The sequence below is a fragment of the Acomys russatus genome, chromosome 3 (assembly GCF_903995435.1).
Source record: "Acomys russatus chromosome 3, mAcoRus1.1, whole genome shotgun sequence".
NCBI lineage: Eukaryota > Metazoa > Chordata > Mammalia > Rodentia > Muridae > Acomys > Acomys russatus.
Genome location: NC_067139.1, coordinates 6,921,178 through 6,946,695, shown reverse-complemented (window position 1 = coordinate 6,946,695; position 25,518 = coordinate 6,921,178). Strand labels below are relative to the sequence as shown.

Here is a 25,518-nt window from a genome sequence, read left to right as displayed (position 1 = left end):
TGAAGTATATCATTAGATTATTTTTGAGATCTCTCTGATTTTTAAGAAATATAATAATTTAGAGGCACAGACTCTTGTATGTATCCCAGAGGATCTGGTAGGCTGTACTTGCATTTTCATCTAATTTAGAAATTTAAAAAATTTCTTCCCTGGTTTTCTTCCATAGCATATGGTTCATTTAAAATGGTAGTGTTCAGTCTTCAGGTATTTATGTACTGCCTGAGACTGGCAATGCTATTGCTTTCCAGTTTTATTCCACTGTGGTTTTGTAAGATACCAGTAATTATTTCAGTTATTATGTGTAGCATAAGGCTTGCTTTTGAAGATTCTATTGTGAACAGTTTGGAGAGTTGTCTATGTGTCCGTGAGAAAAATGTTTAGTCCCTATTACTGTGAAGAATGCTTATTTCCTACTCATTGCAAGGCATGTTCTATAGATATTTAAATTTTGTTGATGTGTGGTATACTTAGTTATAAAGCTTATTTTCTAGTTTTTTAATTTTAAAGACATATCTAGATGTGAGAGTGAGGTATTTGAAGCCTTCACTTATTACTGTGTTACAACACACGCTTATGCCCTTTAGTGTTCAATTGAAAGACAATGGGTCCCCAGGAGTGGGTGCAAACATATTTATAGTGACCATACCATCTTAATGAATTGTTCCTTTTACTAATATGCCATAGTCATCTTCTCTCTAAACTAGCTTTGGTTTACAGACTACTCTATTAGACATGAGAATCAGAACAGCTTAGATTCAGCTTCTATTTGTTTGGTAGGCTGTTTTCCAACCTTTAATTCTCAATTTTTGGATATCTTGCTTAGTTTTGTGAGTTTCAAGGATAAAACTATTGGTTGTATCCAGTCCATAATTCATATAAGGCCATTTACATTAAAGGTTATTATTAAGCTGTTGCTATTATTGGGTCAATGCGCCACTCAATTTTAGTAATAGAAGCTTCTTGGAGTAGATGGAAATTAACCTAGAGACCCACAACCAGACAACATGAAGACCATGAGAGACCTTGGAGCACTCAATTCTACATGGAATATCTTTATTAAAACCTTCTTCTCAAGGCTAGGGAACCTCTGCAGAAGAGATGACAGAAATAATGTAAGATCCAGAGGTAAAGTATGATGTCTAAAAGAGACCTTACCTGAGCCCACTAGTGGGGGAAAATAGGGCTGAGGAAGGATCCTACCTCTGTAGCGCCTATTTTATCAATATGGCTTAATAATGTTTATTATTAGGCATATAATTATTATTACGGCGGTATTTTCTAACCTGCTCGCAGTCAATGAAGACACACACACCTGTTATATTTTAAAATAGCCTTACTTAACTTGGAGCAGGGTGGATATTAATCCCCTAAACTACAATCCCGTATTTGGGCAGGTATGGGAGACCTGCCCCAATCCCATGCCATCTGGTTCTAACAGTTTCTATCAAGCTACCTCCCATCTATAATCCCAAATACTTGCTAGTGTTCTTCATCTGAGCCAAATCCTCCATCCATGCCGGCCATGTGCTTCTTCCTTTTTCTAACTTACAGTGTGACCTTCTCCTTCCTCCCTTTCTCCAGTCTCCTCTCCTTCCCAAAATTCGCTCTGTCTTCCCAAGCCTTGGAAACTTAGCCACGCCTATCCTATTTGCCCTGCCCAGGTATGATGGCCCTTTATTGGTCAGACAGGAAGTTCCTTAGGCAACATTACATAGCAGTCTTGGGGCACAGAGACAGCAAGCAGTAATTAGCATCAAATCCTCATTTGGAAGATTCAGCTTCACCTTTTCTTCCTTTCTTTCTTTCTTTCTTTTTTTTTTTTTTTTTAATGTTTATTGATTCTTTGTGACCTTGACATCATGCATTCCAGTCTCACTCATTTCCCCATCCCTCTGTATCTGCCCTCTATACTTACAACCTCCCCCCAAAAGGAAACAAAAAGAAGATAGAATAATAATGTGTTTTTTTAAATCTTGGCATGGAAGCTATAGTGTGTCATAATGTGTCACACGATATACCCTTTTGTCCACATATCTTTACTTGCAACGGTTCATTGTAATGAGTCATTGGTCCGGTCCAAGGCCTCTGGCTTCTGCTACACTGCCAATACTGGATCCTCACCAGGACTCCTCTTGGACATCTTGTTGTTGCCCTGGGTCATGAAGGTCCTGCAACTTTGGATCTTCAGGACTGGCCCTTTCACATGCTTTAGCAGATCATAAATGGGTTGGATCTTGCTGTTGGCCAGCTTATTTTCTGGATCTGGACCTAGGCAGTAGCTGAGTTGGTTAGCCTACCAGCTCTCTTGTACCCCTACTACCAGGTTGAGCTTTTTAGCACTGTTCCAGCTAGCTCATCCAATGCCATAGCTGGCCAGCTATACTGTGGTGCCCAAGTAAAGGGCAGGGCCTGCTCTCCCGCTTTCATGATCTCTGGGCCAGCTCTCCACCTGCTGCAGGCAGTGAGGGGTGAGGGAGGGACAGTATCTCTCCCTTGCCCATGCTACCCGCCCCCAGCAGACAAGGGACAGGATCAGTTCTCCCGAGGCCATCCCTTGTGGTTGGTTTACCTGCACCTCTGCGACCAAGGTCAGCTTTACTGCACTGCCCAGGGGAGGTGCAGGGGCTGCTCTTCCAAGTTTGCAGCCAGTGAGGGACAAGGAGACCTCTCCTGCTCTCATAGTCTCAGGGACAGCTCTCTTGCCTGCCACAGGTGGTGAGGGACTCAGGGAGGCATTTCTCTCTCATCCAAGCCACCCCATAGCAGTCTAGGGGTGGGGCCAGCTGTCTTGAGCTCAGACTCTGGGGCTGGTTCATGCATATCCTGCCATTGGGTTATCTCTACTGTGCTGCCCAGGTGAAGGGTAGGGCCATCTCAGTACAGTGCCTCAGGGAGCACTCCAGACCAAGGACACCTGCGTGGCCTTTGGTGGTAACACTGACCTTGGACATGAGCATAGACCCCAGCTGCCATAGGACCACAGACCCAGACATGGCCCCCAGTATCAGCAAGGGCCCAGATGTCCCCATACCCTTAGGTGACACAGGCCACTCACATCAGTGTGTCCCCCATAGGCAGCATGGCCCTCAGCTACCCTTATAGTCTCTGGTGGCAGCCCAGACCATTGACATCCACTTGGCTTTTGGTGGTAACTTGGGCCACAGACATTGACACAGACCCCAGCTGCAGCAGGATCACAGATCCAAAGACAGTCCTTGGTGGCAGGCAGGGCCAGCACTTTACCATGGTCTCCTCATAGCTGGCTGTTCCTCACTACCTCAAGTCTCCAGTTCCACCTTTCTTCATAGCATATGAGCTCACATCTCTCTACCACATACTCTGTTTTCCCATCTCTCCATCACACATTCATTCATCATAGTGATGCCTGCAGCAGGCTCTTGAGCGTCTTTCTTCTGTGGCAGGTGCTTGGGTATATTTCTTCAGATAGCCTAAACAGCATGATTGGGCTGGATGCTTAGATGTCTTTCTTCAGGCTACCATGGGCTGGCCTGCCAGGGTCTTTATGAGTCTTTATTGTGAATCTTTGATTTTTTTGTGTGTGTGTTTTAAAAAATTGTTTGTTTGTTTTTATAACAGGGACATGGTAAACACATCGCTCCACTTTCACAAATTATGCAATTGGCTTTCTCACATTTGAGGAAACCTCAGGGCTGAGCACATCCACATTACAGTTGGTGAATGGCACTCTGGGAAAATTGTCTTCATGATCATGGCCTCTCCCTATCTGGGAAATATTGTGGGTTTTTTTTTTCCTTTTTCTCATTGTGTAATCCTAGTTGACCTGGAACTTGATATGTAGACCAGGCTAGCCCTGAACTCACAGAAGGAGCTTTCCTTACCCTGTAGGAGCTAGAATACATGTGTGAGCCACTACACCTGGTTTGAATCTAATCAACTCTGTAATCACTTTGTGAAGAACATAGTTAAAATGCTTTGTATTTTTTATGTCAACAAAAGGCATTATGTTTAAGCTATACCATAGTTATTATAATTTCTGGTTTTTAGTCTTCTTACTAAGACATTGTGCTTTCCTGGTCTCTGAGGATTACCGGACCTGGGATAAAGGGATTTGTGATTTACAGGGATGCAACAGTAAGTACCAGGAAGCAGGATGAGACTAAGATGGCCCACAGTTTCTGAAGCAGCGTTGTGAAAGTGGAGGTCAGGACCAGATAGGGGACGTTGCACCTGGATCCTGCCTATGACGGATTTCTACCTAGATAGCCTCTTCTTGCATCCCACGGCCTCACACTTGCTCCTCCAACACTTCCATGTTAAATCTGATCTTCATGAAGCATCCTGAGAAGTAGGACACTTTGGGGCTCATCTTCTAAATGGCATCAGTCCCTGTTAGAGAGGAGGCCCAAGGAACTGCTTTGCTCATTTTATCTCAAGAATTTACACCCTCCCCTCCCCAAAAAAAACTCACTAAAAAGCAGTATCTGTGAAGCCAAGAGCGGACCGTATCAGACATCTAACCTGCTGGTGCCTTGATGTTGTAGTCCAAGCCTCCAGATCCATGTGGGGGAAAGTGATATTGTTTTAAAATTTTTCCAGTATCAGGTTTTCTCTTTTAAAATAAAATTTCAAATAGATCAAGACACCAAGTGGCAAGTTTTGGAGGAAATGTCTTATTTCATGGGTTCCTTCTTTCTTTACAGAATCCTATTGGCTATTTCTGTGGATAGAAAATGTAATTGCTCCATAATTAGTCCATGAATTATTAAGAACTGACTCATATGAGATAATAGGAAGAATGCCCTCCAGGTCAGGGAATGCATTTAATATTGGAAGGCAGCTATTCAGGTAAAATTAAATCATGGGGTTGTCATTTTTCAGGGACTGAATCAACTCAAAGCTCTTTCTGACAGTTTAAAAGAAGGTGCAAGATGAGGATGCCTGTAAGGAGAGATCCCTGTCGGCATGGAGCTGACAGGGCACTGGCACTGACAGGATGCTGCTGCTGACAGCTCGCTGGCACTGACAGCACCGCTCGCATGGATAGGACCCTGGAGCTGACAGGTGCTAGTGCTGACACAGTGCTAGTGAGAGCAGGGTGCTGGCACTGACAGGGTGCTAAGGCTTTTGTGGGCAAACAAGTGGTGGACAGAACCATTCGTTTTGTCTGTCTTTCTGTAAAATCGCCTATCCATCTTTGCTTCCTTCCCTCCCCCCACCCCATTTCCACCCTTCCTTTGACAGACAGTCCAGATTTTGCTGAATATCTTGAAATACACATAGAGTGAAATGTAGCCCTAGGATTTTGAAAGCTGTCAACTTAGCAGGGACAGTAGAGTGGTAATTAAATTACAAGCACATGTCCGAGGTGCTGTTCTAGCAGTTGGCACAGCATGCTGTTTGTGTATCTGTGAGTGTGTGTGAGTGTATGTGTGTGTGTGTGTATGTGTGTGTGTGTGTGTGTATTTGCTTATTTGTGGTAGAAGTGAATGTCCATATTCGCTTGCAGAGGATCAGGGAAACTTCTAGAAGAACTGACTGGGAGCTAGGGTCCTAAATAGTAGGGTGATGTGTCTGGGATAGGATTTAGATGTATGAAACACAGGAAACAAACTATAAAAGTCTTTAGGCAAAACCCACCCGTGGTGTGAACAAGCCACTGTGGCGTGTGGTGCGCTGTGAGGTAGCAATGGATGATGAGTTTGAAGGGCTGTTAGGATGTCAGGGCCAGTTCATGGAGAATCTTGCGTATGAGGCCAGACTCTGAGAAGAAAGCGTGTGTCTGGGAAAATGTTATGTAAGAGGATATCACAGTTAGGTTTGAATGCAAATAACACTATTTTTTCCCCCTGGAAATTGGTAAAATTTGAAATTTAAGGACAGCTAGCAAGCCCACAGGCCTGACTTTAATTCATAGGCCATGAGAATAATTGGAGCACTGTGTAAAAGATAGGGTCCCTGCCACACTTATAGTCAGAGTCCAGAACAAACCACTTCGGGTAACAGATAAGCTCAGCATCAATATAGACAGGCACACAAGCAGCACCGCTTATCCCCCAGGTCTGTGTAGTTTTAAATTTCTCTGGCTCTAGGCTACGCTATTGTAGAGGGCGTCGCTGTCTTTCTAGCATCTCCATTATGCATCCAACCCTCAGGCTAATGACACATTCATTATAGGAATATTCAGGAGACTCCTACATACAAGGAAGGATCCAGAAAACAACCTGCATGGCCATTACTGGGAGAGGACATGCCCAATATCACACAGTTCGAGTGACTGTGCTATATGACAAGGTGAGTTTATGAGTATATGAGATGGTATATAAAATGTGAAACCATGTAAAGAACTAAAATATGTATTTTAAAGATTATACGTAATACATATTATGTCATATATGTATACATATGGTCATTATTATTATCTATGTGTGCGTGATGAGGGGTTTGTGCCATGGCACAGGTATGGAGGTCAAAAGACAAGTTTATGGGATCAGTTCTCTCCTTCAACCTTTACGTGGGTCCCAGGAATTTGGGTATTCTGGCTTATGTGGTAACTATCTTTATCGGCTAAGCCATCTTCCTGGCATGTAGATACACACCACACACACACACACACACACACACACACACACACACACACACACACACCGTAAAAGTGCATTGAGCAAAGGATGAATACAGAATCTGGGATGATGTTCATGGAAGTGGGCAAGATAAAAGAATCTGTAAGTTTAGACTCAGTTGGTCATCAACGGGGCGTGGTTTTTGGTGCACGCTATATAATTCAAAGTGAGTAAATAACTAAGTCACAAACATAAGAAAACTATATATGGATGTAAACCGGCCGAAATGAAGCTACTTTAAAGGAACACTTGTGTCCTTCAATATGACCAGTAGACTACTAAAAAGATGCGTCCCAGTGATGGGAATTTCCCCAGGAATCCGATTCTGGGAGGAGGAAAAGACTGGTAGCTTGGCTGTAGTGAGAGGAGACCCTTGTTTCCTGGAAAAGAGATGCCACAGTTCTCAGCACTTGTTAGAATGCTGCACAGAATGAGACTGACACCCAAATAGTGATGGGTCAATGGCTGGGCCAACTGTGGCCAGCGTAGACATTCATATCATTGGCCCTCTATTTTAAGTTTCTTCTCACTTCAGAGCAGAAGATGAACTGGACAAACCTCCCTTTCTACATTTTACTGTTAATATGGCCATGTACTTGGTTTCCTGGGGGCAGATGGCCTGGACCAGTGACTGCACCTGGCTTTCTAGCGTGAAGATTGTGATCTCAAGTTGGGTACTATGGACCATTGTCGAGAGAGTGTGATAACCATGAATGTGACTGCTTCTATCCAGTGCCACAAAGAGTGGTCAAAGCAGAGAAAAACAAGAGTGAGAAAGAAAACAAGGAAACAGATGGTGATGACACAGAGGGGGCTAGATAGCAATAGGCCAGGGACCCTGGAGCACAGAGAACTGGAGTCAGAGTCAATCACGCGTCAGTGGACAGTATAGAGTTGTAAATATGTGGAAAGTGCTTGGGAAGAAATGAAGCCAGGTTCCCACATCACACTTCTAGAGGAGCCTCTCTCTATCAGAGGGAGTGACAGCATCAGAATCTGGTGTCAGTCTCCCTCTGCTAGTGGTGACAGGAAAGCAAGACAAAACCTTCTCATTAAGTACAGTAGGCAGAAAGCTGCCCTCTGCCCTCTGCCCTGTGCCCTGCGCCCTCTGCCCTGTGCCAGCAAGTGAGTCAGAAGCGTTCACTATACTCACAGTTTTATGATGTCTGATCCAAATGTCTCAACCAAGAAATAGCAGGAGGTTTTCAAGAACAGCTTTTCTAAGAAAAATAAAAAGGTGAATAGGATACATTTTGCTATCACAGCTTAGAACAGAAGAGTTTGTCTCTACAAAGAACTAAGGCCCAATGGTTAGCTAAGGATTGAGTGCTAGTTTTAAGGGTTCAATAATTTTAAAGTAGCCATGGCTATTAAAAGATCACTTCTAGGGGTCAAAGCAGTGGCTCTAGAGGACTTGAGTTAAATTCCCAGAATCCACATTGTGACTTACAATCAGCTGTAACTCCAGAGCCAGGGGATCAGATGCCCACTTCTGGACTCCTTAAGCGCCAGGCACACAAGTGATACGCATGCACGCAGGCAAAACACTCCTGCCTATAAAAAATAACCTTTCCCACACAAGACCATGGGAATACCATTTTTCTGCAGATGTTTGAAGATCATTAGTTTGTTATAAAGGTATAGGTTTCATTTTCTTTTATTTACAGCAAGGATTATTAGAATGCTGGCTAGAATCTCTTTTGTTGAATGACAAACATATTGAGAAAGGGTCAGATAAACTACTTTTTGCAACAGTCTCAGAAAATGAAATCTCTTGAGATAACACTGGCCATGCAAGTGTAAACTTAAAGACACTAAAAAAAAGAAACTGAAAAATACACCAGAAGATGGAAAGATCTCCCTTGCTTGGTATATTGTGAAAATGGCCATCCTACCAAAATCAATCTATGACTTCAATACAATCCTCATAAAAAATTCCAACACAATTCCAACAAGTTCACAGAAAATTTTTTTTTTATTAATTTATTCTTGTTACATCTCAATGTTTATCCCATCCCTTGTATCCTCCCATTCCTCCCCCCCCCCCCCGCCCCATTTTCCCATTATTCCCCTCCCCTATGACTGTTCCTGAGGGGGATTACGTCCCCCTATATATTCTCATAGGGTATCAAGTCTCTTCTTGGCTACCTGCTGTCCTTCCTCTGAGTGCCACCAGGTCTCCCCCTCCAGGGGACATGGTCAAATGTGAGGCACCAGAGTACGTGAGAAAGTCGTATCACACTCTCCACTCAACTGTGGAGAATATTCTGACCATTGGCTAGATCTGGGAAGGGGTTTAAAGTTTACCTCCTGTATTGTCCTTGGCTGGTGCCTTAGTTTGAGCGGGACCCCTGGGCCCAAATCTGCCTATCATATTTTTAAAAAGCTTCAACTTCATATGGAAACACAAAAAACTATAGGATAGGTAAAACAGTCCTGAATAAGAAAAAAACTGTTGGAGGTATCACCCCCCTCAATTCCAAGTTATACTATAGAGCTATAGTAATAAAAACAGCATGGTAGTGCATAAAAACAGAAATATTGATCAATAGAGTTGAATTGAAGACTGAGATGTAATTCCACACACAAATAGAAAAAAAATCATGTTGAGGAAAAAATGGCATTGTCAAAAAATGATGCTGATAAGAATTATAGCTGCATGTGCAAAATGCAAATAGACACATATCTTTCACTTTGCAGAAAAGTCAACCCCAAATGGATCAAAGACCTCAACATAAGACCAGATACCCCAAACTTGATAGAGGAGAAGGGAATACACTTGGACTTATTGTCACAGGAAAGGACTTTCTGAACAAAACATGGATAGCACAAGTATTATGTCCAACAATTAATACATGGGACCTCATGAAGTAAAAAATTCTGTACAGCAAAGGACTTTATGATTAGATCAAAATGGCAGCCTGCAGAATGGGGAAAATCTTTACTAATTATTCATCTGATAAAGAATTAGGATCTAGAAAATACAAAGTTCTTAGGTCCTGAATATCAAGAAAGCAACCTACTTTTAAAATGGGGTATAGAACTAAACAGAGTACTCAAAAAATAAAACACAAATGGCCAAGAAACAAAAGATGTTCCACATCTTTAGCCACCAGGAAAATGCATATTAAAACTACTTGATATTTCATGTTATCCCAGTCAGAAAGACCAAGATCAATGAGACCATCAGTGATGGTGAGGATATAGGGAAAGGGCGACATTTATTCGTTGTTAGTGGGAGTGCAAATGGTTGTTGCCATTATGGGAATCAATGTGGCGGTTATTTAAAAAGCTGAAAATTGATATGACACTGAATGAGAGATAAACATGTTTTTGTTTAGATCTCAAGTGTGGGATGAGGAACAGACTTGTGAGAGAGCAGGTGATGTTTATCCCCTTAGAAGTTGAACCATCTTGTGGGGGAGATTGGTTGTTACCAGATGAAAAACATCCTTGAACAAATTCCTAGAGGTGCTATAAATGTGAGCCAATGACAGGAGGCAGGGCCTTTGGAGACATGGGATAGTTTTGGCTGTTCATTGCTCCACTTGGAGATGCTCCTAGAGAGGGAAGGCTTCAGGGCTCCAGGCTCTGGCTGAGGCTCCAGGTTCCAGCTGCTCCAGGTTCCAGCAGAAGAAATCCTGCTGACTATGCCAGGAGAATCATTCCTAGGAACTGATACCCAGTTCTTGTGTTCTTTAATCTCCTTTTCCTTTTGTTTAGATTAGTCAGGTTATAAGTGAGGTATGCTCGGTTAATAAGTTCATAATGAAAAATAATTGTTAATAAAATTGAGCCTACATGATATAAGATCCAGCTATGCCATTCTTAGGTAATAAACCTAAAAGACTGCACCATGCAACAGAAATACTTGCTCACCCACATTCATTGCTGCTCTACTCATAATAGCCAGAAATTCGAAATACCCTAGATATTCATCAACTGATGAATGGATAATGAAAATGTGGCCCATTTGTACAATGATATATTATTCAGTTATTAAGAAAAACTAAATTATCAATTTTTCAGATAAATGATGGAGCTAGAAACAATTATCTTGAGGGACATAACCTAAACTCAAAAAAAGACAAATATTGGATGTTTTATTTTATATGTGGATGTCAGCCTTCTAACTTTAGATATGTGTGTTTCAATTTCAATAACCACAGATGTTAGGTAGCTGGTAAGGGACTAGGAAGGAGGAGGAGAGGATCTTCCAAGGAGGGGGTAATGAGTTGAGTGTTACAAGCAGGCAAAGGGGAAAGTAGACAGGAAGATTAAACACAACGAGGATGGGAGGGCACGATACAGCAGGAAATATAGGGAAGGAATAACATAACACTAAAGCTTATTTTTGAAAACCTGCATGGAAACATACACTGTAGAAGCCTCCTAAAAATATACATATTTGAAAAGAAAACAAATGGAGTCACCATATAGTAGAGGGAACAACTAGTTATCTTTTGCCACCAAGTAAAATTTTCAGTACCAGGGATGGGTTATATTTTATTGGGTTGTTAGCTAACGGGATCCCATAGATGTCTTATTCAAACATCATGGGTTATTTTCAAGGTTACTAGTTATCCTCCAAAATCTGAAGGTAAGACCCTATTGGCGAAGACACAACTTACTTACGTCATCAAACATGGAGAAATTGAGCTGGTCCCCAGTTAGGAGCGTAACCACTACTTGGTTGCAGGAAAAGTAAATAACTTTTCTCAGCTGAGAATCCTGTGACCTACAACAGTGACCTGCCTGCAAGATATACTGGTGCAATAGTGGCACATATGTCATAGGAGTAACCAGCCAATTTTAGGTCAGATGTAAGGCACATTCTATATGCTGAATCTCATATATGATGCTACTAAAGTGGCCAAGAAGCTGACACTACATAGAACACGGGCCTAGGGGGAAACCAATATTATTATTCTGCTCAATAAACATAGAAGAAAATTAATACTAGTCGCGTACTGCTATGTACATAGACAGCATCAGTCAGTACTTATCAGAGAAGCTTCTTGCAGTAGAGGATAATTATCACAGATAGCCACAACCTGGCAATGTGTAGAGAGTCAGAGACCTTGGAACGCATCACAGCAAAGACAAGGGAAAACAAAGTCCCAGCCCTAAGCAAGAAACTATTTGTAATTGCTGCCTGTTGGGAAAGGAAGTATCAGCTTACTCCACTGAAGTTTCACTTGGAAGTTTAGCCCTTGGGAAAGACTTGTACCCAGGAGTAGCTGGCCAATACAAACCAGACTTGAGTGTGTGTGTGTGTGTGTGTGTGTGTGTGTGTGTGTGTGTGTGTATACTTAAAAAGTTTTTTTATCTTACTGATTTTCTTTTTGTTTTAAGTGTCCTAATCATCCTTTTTTGAGTTTTCATTGTTGCAGGGTTTTTCCTGGTTTTTGTTTTGTTTTGAGAATGAACTTGAAATTGCATGGGTAGGTAAGATAGGGAGGATCTGGGAGGGGTTTGGGGAGGAGAAATAAGAAAATCAAAATGCACTGTATGAAAAAATTAAATAAAATTTTAAAAAGATATCTTTTAGAGTTAAAAAGAAGCACAGCTTGTACTTCTTTTTGCTGCTCATTTGAAGGATGAGTTGAACTTGGCTGATTAGTTTTTTACTATAGAGCAAAAGAAGACTCTGCTATGGTTATTATTTTACTTTTAACAAAACTGTGTTTGTTTCTCTGTTTCTCTTATAACCCAGATATCACACAAATAATTGAGACTGTATTATTTTATTCAAACAAGCTTCACAGAACAAGGACTGAGCAGTTATTAACTCTATTCCTTTAACCCTGTAAGATAATTTGGCTTCTCTCCTGGGCCTCTCCCACGGCTGAATCCCCTTCTTCCTCCTCCCCTGGCTGGCAGGAAGTCCAGCCCTATTCTTTCACCTGCTCAGTGGGTGGCTGTAAGCTGATTTATTGGCCTATCAGGGGGCAACTGGAGAGCAGTGTTTATACAACGTTGAGACAGGAAATTATCAGAACAAGGATTACAGCCAGATATGGGAGTGTGTACAAAAATCAGCACTGGAATTACAGAGTAACCTTATGCCTACAAGACCCACTTTTATAGGTGCTGCTGAACTACATCAATGTTTAAGAACCCAGACAGCAGATACACAAGCCCATGATACCCTCTGTGCTGGCTTTTTTGTTGTTGTTTCTTGTCAACTTGCCATGTTAGAATCATCTTACAGGAAGGACCCATGGCTGAGAAAATGCCTCCATCATATTTGCCTTTATTGAACCCTATAGAACACTCACTGGATTAATGATTGACATAGAAGAGCTCAGATCATGGCGGGTGGGGCCATGCCTGGGTAGGTGTCCCTGGGGTATGTAAGAAAGCGGACTGAGCAAGCCAGTGGTCCTCCATTGCTTCTGTCCTGGTCCTGACTCCAGGTTCCTGCTGTGACTTCCTGTCCTGACTTCCTTTAATGATCGACTGTGCCATGGAATTGTAAGCCACATCAAGCCTTTATTCCCATGTAGCCCTTGCACATATTGGTTTATTGCAGCATTAGAGACCATAAGACAACCTCATCCTGCCTTCTGAGAACTCAGTGGAGTTTGGTGCACAACGTAACATGTTAAGTCCATGTCTCTACCTTGTGGGCCTACAGTGGAACCCTAGTGGTTCAGCTTAGGATCTGAGGATATCTACGGACAGGCTTGCTGTCCTTAGAAGAAACTGAATCCTCACATAAAACTTTATTTTGCCAAATTAGATCTTAAACTAGGTGACCTAGGCCTAGCGGGGAGGGTGAGGTAATAACAGAATAAAAGTGGGAAACTCTCCCTAGTATTTCCATTTTCTTGGTAAATAAGGTTAAAATCTTCTATTAAAATAATTATGCCAGTCATGTTTTTTATTTTACAACAAGGCATAAGACTTCAAACATGCTGTTCTCTTGAAGAGAGCAGTTAGAACCACATCCCACATCGACACTGAGCTTAATGAAGCAAAGAATTACATGGCAGCAGCAGAGCAAAAAATAGATAGAGTAGAAAGATCCCCAGAAAGACATAAGAAACCAAATTGGACTTGAGACTAAGTGGACATACAGCACATAGAGAGACTGAAACAGTCATCTAAAGCTTCTCCAAAGAAACTCTCAAAGGATGAGGAAGGACCACCTGTACATCCCAACTCAGCACAGCTCTGAGAATATTTTTTTAAATTTTATTAATTTATTCATATTACATCTCAATTGTTAGCCCTTCCCCTGTTTCCTCCCATTCTTCCCTCCCTCCCGTTTCTCTCCTTCTCCCCTCCCCTATGTCTGTGACTGAGGGAGACCTCCTCCCCCTATATATGCTCTTAGAATATCAAGTCTCTTCTTGGTAACTAGCTATCCTTCCTCTGAATGCCACCAGGTCTCCCCATCCAGGGGACATGGTCAGAAAAGGGGCATCAGAGTTCGTGTGAGAGTCAGATCTCACTGTCCACTCAACGGTGGAGAATATCCTACACGATGGAATACTACTCAGCTATTAAAAACAAGGAATTCCCAAAATTTGTGGACAAATGGATTGATCTAGAAATTATCATAATGAGTGAGTTCACCCAGAAGCAAAAAGAGACAAACGGTATATACTCACTTATATCAAAACACTAGTCCAAGGGATATGTACCATGAAAATCTTTACTTACCAAGAAAGTGGGTCAGAGGAGAGGACATCTGATTGAGACTTTAGGCAAGAGTAGCATGGAAGAAAGAGGAAATAGTAGGACCCACAGGGTCCTGGAAACCTACAAGAAGAACTTTATGACAGGCAGATCTGGATCCTGGGGTCCTCCTCAAACTAAGGCACCAGCCAAGGAGAATATAGGCAGTAAGCTTCGAACCCCTACCAAGACCTAGCCGACGAACAGAGAATATTTCTTAACTTATTCTGTGAGACTAGTATTAAAATACATCATCTCTTCAAAAACTATATCCCCCACATCTCTTATAAATATAACCCCAAAGATCCTCAGCAAAACGATACAAATCAAACACAGCAATGGGTAAAAGAGTTGTACTTTGACCAAGTGAGATTTGTCCCAAGGTGTAACATTTGGACTCATCTGTCGTATCACACCACATCAATAAAGAACAGGACTCAGATGATCATCTAATAGACAAAGAAGATATTGATGGGGAACTATTCCCATGCTTGATACCGCCACACCCTGCAAGAGAAGCCCACCGAACCCTAACGAGTTATTAAAGGAAAAGTCTTCAATTCGATAAAGGCTATTCACAGCACTCCCAGACTTACATGACATCTAATGACAAAAGCCAGGACACTTTTCCCATAAGATAAGAAAAAGGAGAATGTCTGCATCACTATTTGTTTTCAGCATTACAGTGGCAATAGCAGCCAGAATAATGAGTTAACTAAAAGACATGCAAGGAATTCAAATTAGAATGAACAAAAGAAGCCTTTACACAGATGATATGAACATAAAGGTAGCCAACCCTAAGGAACTCATTAATAAACTATGAGAATGAATGAATGAATTTATTGACATTGCATGATAAAAAATCAATAATGCAAAATTAATTGTTTTTCTATGAAGCAGAAATGAGCAAATAAGAATGAAATTAAGAAAACTATTTTGTTTATGATAGCATCAAAAAGAATTAAATACTTAGAAATAAATTGGACAAAATAAAGGAATTTGACAATAAAACAAAATAAAACCAAGCAGTCCGGTGTGGAGCCCACACCTCTAACTCCAGCACACGAAGGAAGGAGCACCACAGTTCTGAAGCCCAATGTGAGCTACATAGTGAGTTCCAGGCTGCCTGGGCTACAGTGCGAGATGCTTTCTTAAAAACATGCAGATATATTCTTTGAAATGATATTACTAAAAGAAGTTAAAGAAGGCCTGACAGCACTCAGAGGAAGGATAGCAGGCTACCAAGAAGAGACTTGATACCCTATGAGCATATACAGGGGGAGGAGGTCCCCCTCAGGAACAGTCATAGGGGAGGGGCATAAGGAGAAAATGGGAGGGAGGGAGGAATGGGAGGATACAAGGGATGGGATAACCATTGAGATGTAACAAGAATAAATTAATAAAATATATTTTAAAAAGAAGACTCAAATAGGCGTGGTGGCACACGCCTTTAATTCCAGCACTCGGGAGGCAGAGGCAGGTGGATTTCTGTGAGTTCACGCCAGCCTGGTCTACAAAACAAGTCCAGGACAGGCAAGGCTAACACAGAGAGATCTTGTCTTGAAAAACAAAAAACAAACAAAGACAAAAACAAAAACAAAAAGAAAGAAAGAAAGAAAGAGAAAGAAAGAAAGATGTTGATAGTAATTCGAAATTCTACATGGCACCAGAATACAGGTTCAAACACTGATGGTGACATTGTTTATTCCAGTCCCTCAACTGCTCATGAACTAACAGGCTGATAACCAAAATACTGATGTGCATTCACTGGAAAATTCGGCTATAAAAAATAATGAAGCTCTGATGCATGTGACATGAATTTAATACTAAAAGCATGTTTAAAGTTATGCAAAGTGAAACCTCTGTGCTAGGCAAAAGACGTCAATCACAAAAGAGCAAACACCGTCGTATCATTTAGTTTATATAAAATATTTAGTTTATATAAAATATCTGTAATAGATTAACATGAAAGACAGGACGTGGATGGGTCAGTCAATTTGAAGTGTCAGGGAGGCTAGGTGCTGGAGCATGGTAGCTAAGGAGTGTGGAGTTTATAGTTGTGGTGGTTTGGATATAAATGGCCCATAGGCTTATAGAGCTGAGTGCTTAGTCACCAGGGAGCCAACTGTTTGATAAGGGTTAGAAGGACTAGGAGGGCGTGGTCATGCTGGAGTAGCGTGGCTCTGTGCAGAAAGTGTGTCCCTGGAGGTGGGCTTTGAGGTCTCAAAATCTCATTGACAGGCCCCGTCTCCTTTGTCTGTCTGTCTGTCTGTCTGTCTGTCTGTCTGTCTGTCTGTCTCTCTCTCTCTCTCTCTCTCTCTCTCTCTCACACACACACACACACACACACACACACACACACACACACACCCCCCTCCTGCCTGCAGAACAGGATGTAAAACTTAACAGTTCCTGCTGTAGTGCCATCCCTGTCTGCTGAACTAAACCTCTGAAACTGTAAGTAAGGCCCCAGTTAAATGCCATCCTTCACGAGCTTTGCCGTGGTCACAGTGCCTCGTCACAGCAACAGAACAACAACCAAGACATTACTATAAAGAAAATGTTCCGAAACCATGGTGGTGGACTACAACTCTGAACACATGGAAAGCCACTGTGATTACACCTCTAATCAATGACTTGGAATACTGTCAATTTTATCTCAATACAGTGGTCAAAACCCATGTTCCTCCCCGCTATGCTGCTCCTTTTGAGGGTTACTACTGTGGAGAGAGGGTCAAGACATTCTGACGTCACTGGACTCAAGAGACTTGGATTCTAGCAGCAGCTCACTGACCTTGGCCTGGGGTAAGTGTCTTTCGTTCCAGGGACTTTGCCTTCTTTTCTGACAATATGGCTGTGCCAGGCATTGCGGCACACCCTTTAATTTTACTGCTCAGAGGCAGATGGAACTCTATGATTTCAGGTCAGCCTGTCCTACATAGCAAGCTCCAAAACAGCTAAGGCTAAACAGAGAACCCCTGTCTGAAGAAAAAGAAAGGAAAGAAAAAGAATTAATAATTAAACAAATAAATGAAAATGGGACCATGGCATTAGGTTGTTTTCGCTGCCTCATCATACGGTTTAACGAATTTTTAAAGAGAAGTTTGTAATTAAGTGAGGATGGAGGCATCTTGGAAATGTTTAAAGTAATGCTAATGCTGCAGTCGCTCCGCCTGGAGCAGAGCAATTTTAAAAATGACATTAGTGTGTTCTTTGATTAACTTGCATTACCGGCTGAGAGGCAGAGAAAATCCATCTTCCTTTGGTTTGATGAGAATCATCGTGAGCGTGTTTCCGTGATTGCTTTGCTCCACTCAAAGCGAAGGGCTGCAGGGTCCTCGTTGGGAGCAGGCCCCGCTGCAATCTCTTTCTTCAGCTGGATTCTGTGACACTAAATCACGAGGCTGCTGGAGCGCTGGTGGATGTGGGCAAAGTGAGGGCGATCCCAGAGCTAAAGTGTAAGCTCAGCATGGGAAAATAAGGCGCAGGGACACAGAACACCTCTGGGAAAGAGAGAGATATACCCAGGAAACTGCAATTAGATCGCAGCCCAACTGCCACTGCGGCCCGAGTGGTGACAGGCCCAGGAGTTTTGATAGGAATCAGCTATGGTTCTAATGTGTCCTTGAAGTTCCTGTGTCAGGAAGTTAGTCCTCGTGCCACAGGGTTGGGATCTGGGGCCTAATAAGAGGTTATTGCCCCTGCGAATGGATTCCTTTTACAGGATGATGCAGCAGGAAACATGGCACTCAGCTCATCCACTTGGACTGTAGGCCTCCAGGACTCTAAGACAAATACACTTCTGCTTATTATAGCCTGTATTGTTTTGTTTTTGGTATCACCAGATAGCGGAGGACGCTTTAGGCAAGTACTGTGAGGCGTGCGTGCGTGCGTGTGTGTTTACTAGGCCCAAACCCAGGACCTCATGCATGCTAGGCAAATTTTTCTCTCATTGAGCAACAGTCCCAGCTCTGAAAACAGGTCTAAAGCAGAACCCTTGCTATTGGATCATTCTTGTGAGCTGGCAGGTGCAAGAATATTTCTACAGATCAAGAGGATGGAGGCTTGGAATAGCACATGGATAATAGAAAATATAGCCACTGTAAAGGGGAAAGAAGGGTTTTTTTTTTTCCCTCATCAGACTCATCTAAGCTGGTGAGTGGCTTTACCCTGCCTCTGTAAGCAGGAACACCAAGGGTGAGAGAGGCAAGGCCATAGGAGTAGTCAACAGATCAGCTGACGCTAAAGACTTTTCCTTTCCTAAAGGCCTTTCTAAAGATTCTGAAAGCCAATGTTATTTGTAATATACATTTCAATATGCTGAGGACATTTTATTTGTCGCCCTAGCTACCTCAGGCAGAGCAGGTATTGTTAAACACTAACTGTTAATGAGTGCCTTGAAACACAGAGAGACCAATTAGCCGTGTTGCTAGCTCCGTGGCTGTGTATTCCAGGGTGTGCGTGCTGCTTTCCTCTTTCTAAGACTACTCAAGTCATTAACTATCATATTTAATGGAGATAGATTTCTGAATGGATGAACAGAGAAATGAAGTCCTCGTATGACACTCAGAGTGTGAGATTCTGTTGCCTGCTGGCCACAATGATTCCATTAACCATTAACCAATTGATGATTATGAGATTATTCTGGTGTTTACTAATGAGAATCATGTTAGGTTTCAAACCTGGGACAAATGGCTGACGTGCCTATTTAATATATCAAAGAGGACCTGGTTTTCAGACCTTCGCAGCATCCCCCAGTCCCTACCTGTTACAGGGCCGTCCTGGCTGCCATAACCTACCTCCTAACCTGAACTCTCCAGTCCAGGGGCCTGGGCTGCTCTTCCCTACATAGTCTAACAGTTTTGGTAATTCACCCTGTTTGTGCCTTTGGGCCTCCTGGCTTCTGTGACCACTTCCGCTGCTCTCCTTTCTCCCTTTCCTGCCCCCTGTCCCCACATGGCTCAGCTCAGTCTGGTCATGCGCACTCCGGACTGTCTGTCCCAGATGCCCCTGCCTTTGGCTGTGCTCTCCCTCCTATCTAGAATAAGCTTTCTCCTCCACCCTACCTAGGACCAACCGTGTTCCTTTTTCTTTTATTCTTTTATTTATTTTCTTTTCAATCAGATCATAGGTAAGAGCTAGGGTGGAAGTGGACATCAGAAACATGTTTCACAATTTGAAAACATTGATCTTCTCAGGCCTTGAAAGGGCAGTGTGACCTAGCCAGAGATCATTCTCTGGAGCGTAGCTAACAGGCAGTGTCCACTGAGACTTAGGATTTTGTGCTTGTTTAGCTTTATGGGAAAAAAGAATACTTGGAAATGATTTTTAATGAATGTTTGTGTACACAATTTCATCTCCCTCTCTCTATTCCTTCTGCTGCACAAAAGTAACAAAGACGGCGCTCTGAGCATTCAGAAACACCCTCCTGTGCCACCTCTTTCTATGAGTTTTTGAAGACTAATTTCACAAGAAAATTAAGCAACAGAAATGTATCTAGGTCAACTCCCATACAAAGCTATTATAATAAGAAATAACATTCTACAGATAGTAAAAGCATGCTGGAAATCATGCCAAAAGAACAGAGGAAAATTGTATCAAAATGAGAGAAGTTGTTAATAAAATAATACTAGACATGAAAGAAAAGAAGAAATCCAACTTAGGAAAATTCTAGTGTGGGATAAAAGAAATCAGGGAAGAATAGAAATTATAAAAGAAATGAAGTTTAAACTGGAATGAACACAGAACAAACAGAAAGAATGGACAATGTCTTCAGAGAAATCAGGGATGAACGGAGGGAGGAATTTAACGAGGAGACATGAAGAAAATAGTGGCTACAGCTCAGTGAGAGCACTTGGCTAGTGTATATGGCATCCTGGGTTCCACCCTAGCATTCAGCACGCCCACAAAGAGAGAGACAGAAGGGGATTCAAGAGGGAGGTAAAGTATTAGACAGGCAATGAAGAGTCAACATATGGATAAGAGAAAATCCCTGAAGAAACCCAAACCAAGGAAATAGAAGAAATAAAAAGTCCTTTCTTCAATTAGTTAAAAACATACTTGAAACTACAGCATGCTTGAGAACATGAATATTCAGTAATGAACATAGAAACATTTTCTGCTTAGATAACTAGCCAGATCATAGAAAACTATTCATTGAAATGCTTGGCAAACATACGAGGTGGCTTGCAAGAAGAAAAAAGAAAAACAAAACTACACCGACATATTTATTTTCCTTTTTGTGTATGAGTGTTTTGCCATGTGTATGTACCATGTGTGTGCCTGGTGCCCGGGGAACTGGAGTTACAGACAGTTATGACCTGCCCGGTACAGGCTGAGAACCAAGCCTGGGAGGACTGCAAGAGCAGCAAGTGCTCTGACTGCCGGGCCACCCCTCCAGCCACACGCTAGGCTCTTTTGTAATTAAGAGTTTCATGGAAATAAATTGTATACCAGGAGTTTTAGTGTATATATGTATGTGGGGGCATGTACGGATAGGCATGTGCTTTCTATCCCTGGCCACAGAGAAGGCTTAGAAAGATTGACCGCGCAGGATAATTAAGATTCCCAAGCACCCAGGCTTTAGTTTTAATATAGGACCTGTCACAAAACAACAACAACAACAACAACAACAACAACAACAACCTACCAAATGACAACAAAACCCAGATTCCCAAGAAAAATGACTTATTTCAAGCCTCAGGAATGTACAAGCCATGGCTGGAATACCTGGCTATTCCAGTTACTGAGGAAGCCCTGTGAGGTTAGTTGAGCTCACGGTGAAATTGAAGAGGAGGTTCTGACCTTCTGGTCCAAGGAGGGGTTATTTGACTTCAATAGGGTGACGGTCACAATTGGCTGGAATATCTCTGGTATGCTTTAATCATGACTTGGTAGCATTTTAAAGAAAAGGATTACTTTGGGATGATAATAGAAAACGAATGCACTCACTTGAAAACTCTTGAATAAAGAAAAAGACTAATTTGTCCTGATTTTTAAAAATTGAACTAGGTACTATAGGAAAATATTTAAATAAGAGATGAGCGAATGGGTCAAATATACTTCAATTAAGAAATGCCGAGGCAGGAGATATCCATGGGCGGTATCTCCTTCTCTGAGGAAAACGGGAAGGGGCATGTGGGGGGAGTGTAGGGGAGAGGGAAGAACTGGGAGGGGAGGACAGAGGGGGAGCTTTGACTGGATGTAAAGGAAATATATTAATTAATGAAAAAAATGATCAGTTGAAATGTTCCAGTGATGACTTTCACATGAACTCTGGTGCCCCATATTTGGTCATGTCCCCTTGATGGGGAGGCCCGAAGGCACTCAGAGGGAGGATAGCAGACTACCAAGAAGAGACTTGATACCCTAACATCATATTCAGGGGGAGGAGGTCCCCCTTAGTCACAGTCATAGGGAAGAGGAATGGGGTGAAAGCGGTAGGGAGGGAGGAATGGGAGAAAGCACGGGGTGGGATAGCAATTAAGATGTAATAGGAATGATTTTATTTTTCAATTAAAAAAAAAAACAGGAAAAAAAGAAATGTTCCAGTGATATACCATTCAATAAGGTCCATGAAGCATCATCAACTATAATATCAGAGAAAGGAAAGTAGAGGGGACTGAGGGAATTGGGGGGAGAGAATATCATGTATCATTTTGGCCAAAGGAATCAAGCTGCCGTGTCCCAGCCTCTGGACCTAGGTCCCAATATTGAGAAACTGTAGCACTGAGGGCAAGAATGGTCAATTACACTGTAGGTTTTCACCAAGTCAGTAAATCCCAGGCTGTGGAAAACATTACGGGACAAATTTTCACAGCTAAATTTTATGACAAAGGAAAAGATGAAAGGCTAAGTTGTAGATTGGAATAGACCCGAGGGACACATCAGAAGTGTAAAACGAGGGCAAGAAGATAGCCATGCTAAAACTGTTTAAAAAAGAATGAAGCTGGAGAGATAGCTCAGAGGTTAAGACCACTGACTGCTCTTCCAAAGGTCATGAGTTCAATTCCCAGCAACCACATGTTGGCTCACAACCATCTATAACAAAGTCTGTATACAGAATAAAATAAATAAATCTTTTTTTAAAATGGAGAAACAATTACTACAAAGTTTAGATGTTTTTCTTTGCAGGTAGGTAGAGGGGCCATGACTGTACGGAACATGTGGGTGGGACCTCTGCAGAGGCTGATTATCTGTCCTTTCCAACTATTTACACAAGGAGCTTACCTTTCAGAAACAGAAAACTACATACTCACCTTACATGGTCTCTACATCTGCTTTGTTGTTGTTGTTGTTCAGAAAATGGCTTTAAAAATTGGTATCAAAATAACTGTAGTTTACTCACAGATTCATACGAGTGAATGTGTAAATATTAAATCCTGCAAAACCCGATACTCACGAAGTTCATTTCTCCTTCTAGGGAGTTGGTGGAAAATAAAACTGGGGCAGACAAAGCCAGAAGGTGTTTCAAGTTTATCTGCCATGATTTAATTTTACTAAAGACTTGAAATAAATACACGGAGATCTTAACAATGATCCATCTGGGACGTTATAAGCAGGTGTGTATATGCTATTCTCTCCAGGTCTTTCTTTTTGAGTTCCAAATGTTTTACTATGTAAATGGATATTATGAACAATACAATTCTTGGGAAATGATATTTTTTTGCTATTGACGGGGGGGGTGATACTAAAGAAATCAAAGATATAATCATTGTTAGTCTCGATGTTATACTTCACAGAGAAAAAAAGAGTGTCAGCCTTCTTAATGAATTAGTTACTACTATGAGAAAAAAATTGATTCTCCAATACACAACTATTGTGTATACAGAAAATAGAGTAAATATTTTCCTTCTGCTGAGTCTGAAAAACAAACACACAGCTTTCCAAAAGCACTTATCGGTTCCTTGGTTTGCAGGGTGAGTGAGAAAGTGAACCGAGATTCAGGAGAAATGAATGGGGTGTCCTGGATATCTCCCTACTGCGGTTTCAAGGTGAGGAATCCTCCCAGCCTAATGTCTGTATTAGTAGAACTATGTGCATCTGTGAATGTGTGTACAAGTAAACATAATTGTTCACTATTTTGACTTCTTAATATCTAAGATGATTATTATTGGGTGGGAAAATCATTATTATTGTAGCACGCTAATAATAACCATTCACCATTTTCTCCCTACATGGACACAGTGATGTCTTCCATGAGAGAGTATGTCAGACAGAAACTACCTTGAGAGGACATTTATTTCATTTATATTCTATAAATACAATGAGAATATAAACCCATGGAACACACAGCCAAATTTTGCTCTGTAAGACTCCACAGGGAGCGAACTACATCTTGGTGACTCAAGGAGGAGACAAGCAGACACAGAGCCCCGGGCCCTTGCAGACTTACCAGGAAGGTAGCTGCAGAGTCTCTCCATAGCCACTTGGACCGAAGAGTTGTGAACTTCAGCCAGCTGCTCAATCACAGATATCACCACCACACACCCTGTGGGAAGCAGAAGAGCACGTCAGCAGGCCACCCGGGGCCGGAGGGGCTAGGGAAGGAACGTGGAAAAGTTGGGTGTTTCCGGACACCGAGCATGGCACAAAACTTCCTTTCCTTTAGTCCTTAAATGTCTGTCGCACACCTAAACCTACTAGCCTTGGGGGAAGTAGTTCATCTGGCTTATTCTCCAGAGAAACTAAGAGAAAGGAATGTTGTTTAAAGGAGGTAGGGAGAGGAAAGTTGCACATAACACAAAGGCACTAGCTTCTCAGTTCTGTACTTGCTCCTCAGCAGTAGGTGTCTTTATTATCAGTGGATCCTTCCTATCTCTCGAAATCCGGGCCTGTGACTTAGAGTCAGATTTCTAATTTTGGAACAGTAGTGGAAATTTCCCAGAAGACCTAGGATTGAGTCCTGACTTTAGAACCTTGGACTCAATATCTTCCCTCTTTAAGTCTTGGTTTCCTTATAACAAAGGAAATAAGACTTTTTTTTTTTTTTTTTTTTTTTAATATTGAAACTGGGAGGCTTAATTAGGAAGCTGATGCAGCTGAGTCTGCCTTTGAACTAGAACACCCTGTGAAGCGTCATAGGCTGCACAGCTACTCCTACAAAGTACGGAGCAAATATGCTACATGTCCAGAAGAAAATTTGAGCATGTTAGGAATGTATTTTCTCCCTTACTTTGATACGAGATAAATATGACTCCCCTGGGTCACTAAGTTCACAGTTCTAGAAGGTTCTATCACTTGTCTCAATCCCCCCAAGCTGCTGGAGGTATAGAAACATCCCTTTCCTAAAAGACATGTAAATGGTTGAGAAGTTGCTAGACTTCCTTCCCGTAAGAAAAGTGGGCACGTGTTAGCAGATTTGTAGCACAGATGTCCCACATGAAGAGGCTGACTAGAAGTCAGAAGAAGAAGATGACTAAGCAGAGCCACAGCATTCTAGTGTCATTAAAGCCAAATTCTCACCATGGCTGCTGCTTGAAGGTGAACAATGTCACCAGGAACTTCTAAACAGAAAGAAGTAAAACCTTCCCTAAAATTAGAGGAAGAAACGAGAGGCATCACCTCTGGATATTGAAGTGCGAATAGCACTTGGCTTACAGTTGCTCTGTCTCCTCAGGGGGAGGTGAGGACCACTAGACTTGAGATACTGAGGCCTGAGCACCTGACATCTCCCTGGGCTGCTAGCACCTATTTGCTGCTATGTTTGGTAGCATCAACCATCAAGATTGACTGGCTGTATTATCTAATGAATTCATCACCTTTGAGGATTTTCTTAAGTTGCCATGAATTTAGTAGCTAATACTGATGAACATTCTACGGCCTACAAAGCATTCTCATGTCTATTTGTTCTGTTTTTAAAATATAAACACAATGTAATCTCATTTTAGAAAACAGTTAGGATATGAAAGAAGATAGCAAGATAATAAACCACTCGACTTACCTGGAATGACCAATTGAACTTTCATTTTGAGTGTATAAAGTATATTAAAAATTTTAAACTGAAAATGGAAAATAATAAGTCCCACAGTGTAGTAAGAGGCTGCAGTGCAGTTGAAAAGGAAAAGTCTTCGAACAAAACAAATCAGAAATACTAGTTTAAATCCCGCATTAGCCATTAGCAGATGCTGTGACGTTGAGCTGTCTACCTTTCAGAACTCCAGTCTTGAGTTTAGAGTGGACTCTTCATTCCTTAACAATGGAGGAGGGGTCTCCCTCGCTTTGTGACTGG

At 41.9% G+C, this 25,518-nt stretch overlaps 1 protein-coding gene across 1 annotated transcript in view; it reads right to left on the bottom strand.

Annotated features, from left to right (window-relative positions):
* Aoah (acyloxyacyl hydrolase) overlaps positions 1 to 25,518 on the bottom strand; it is a 193,287-nt gene that overhangs the window by 145,546 nt on the left and 22,223 nt on the right. Inside the window, exons 2-3 of the mRNA XM_051168326.1 lie at positions 23,683 to 23,778; positions 7,756 to 7,822 (exon numbers count right to left, since the gene is read on the bottom strand). Coding sequence (XP_051024283.1) covers positions 7,756 to 7,822; positions 23,683 to 23,778 — 163 coding nt within the window. The remainder of the gene's footprint in view (positions 1 to 7,755; positions 7,823 to 23,682; positions 23,779 to 25,518) is intronic.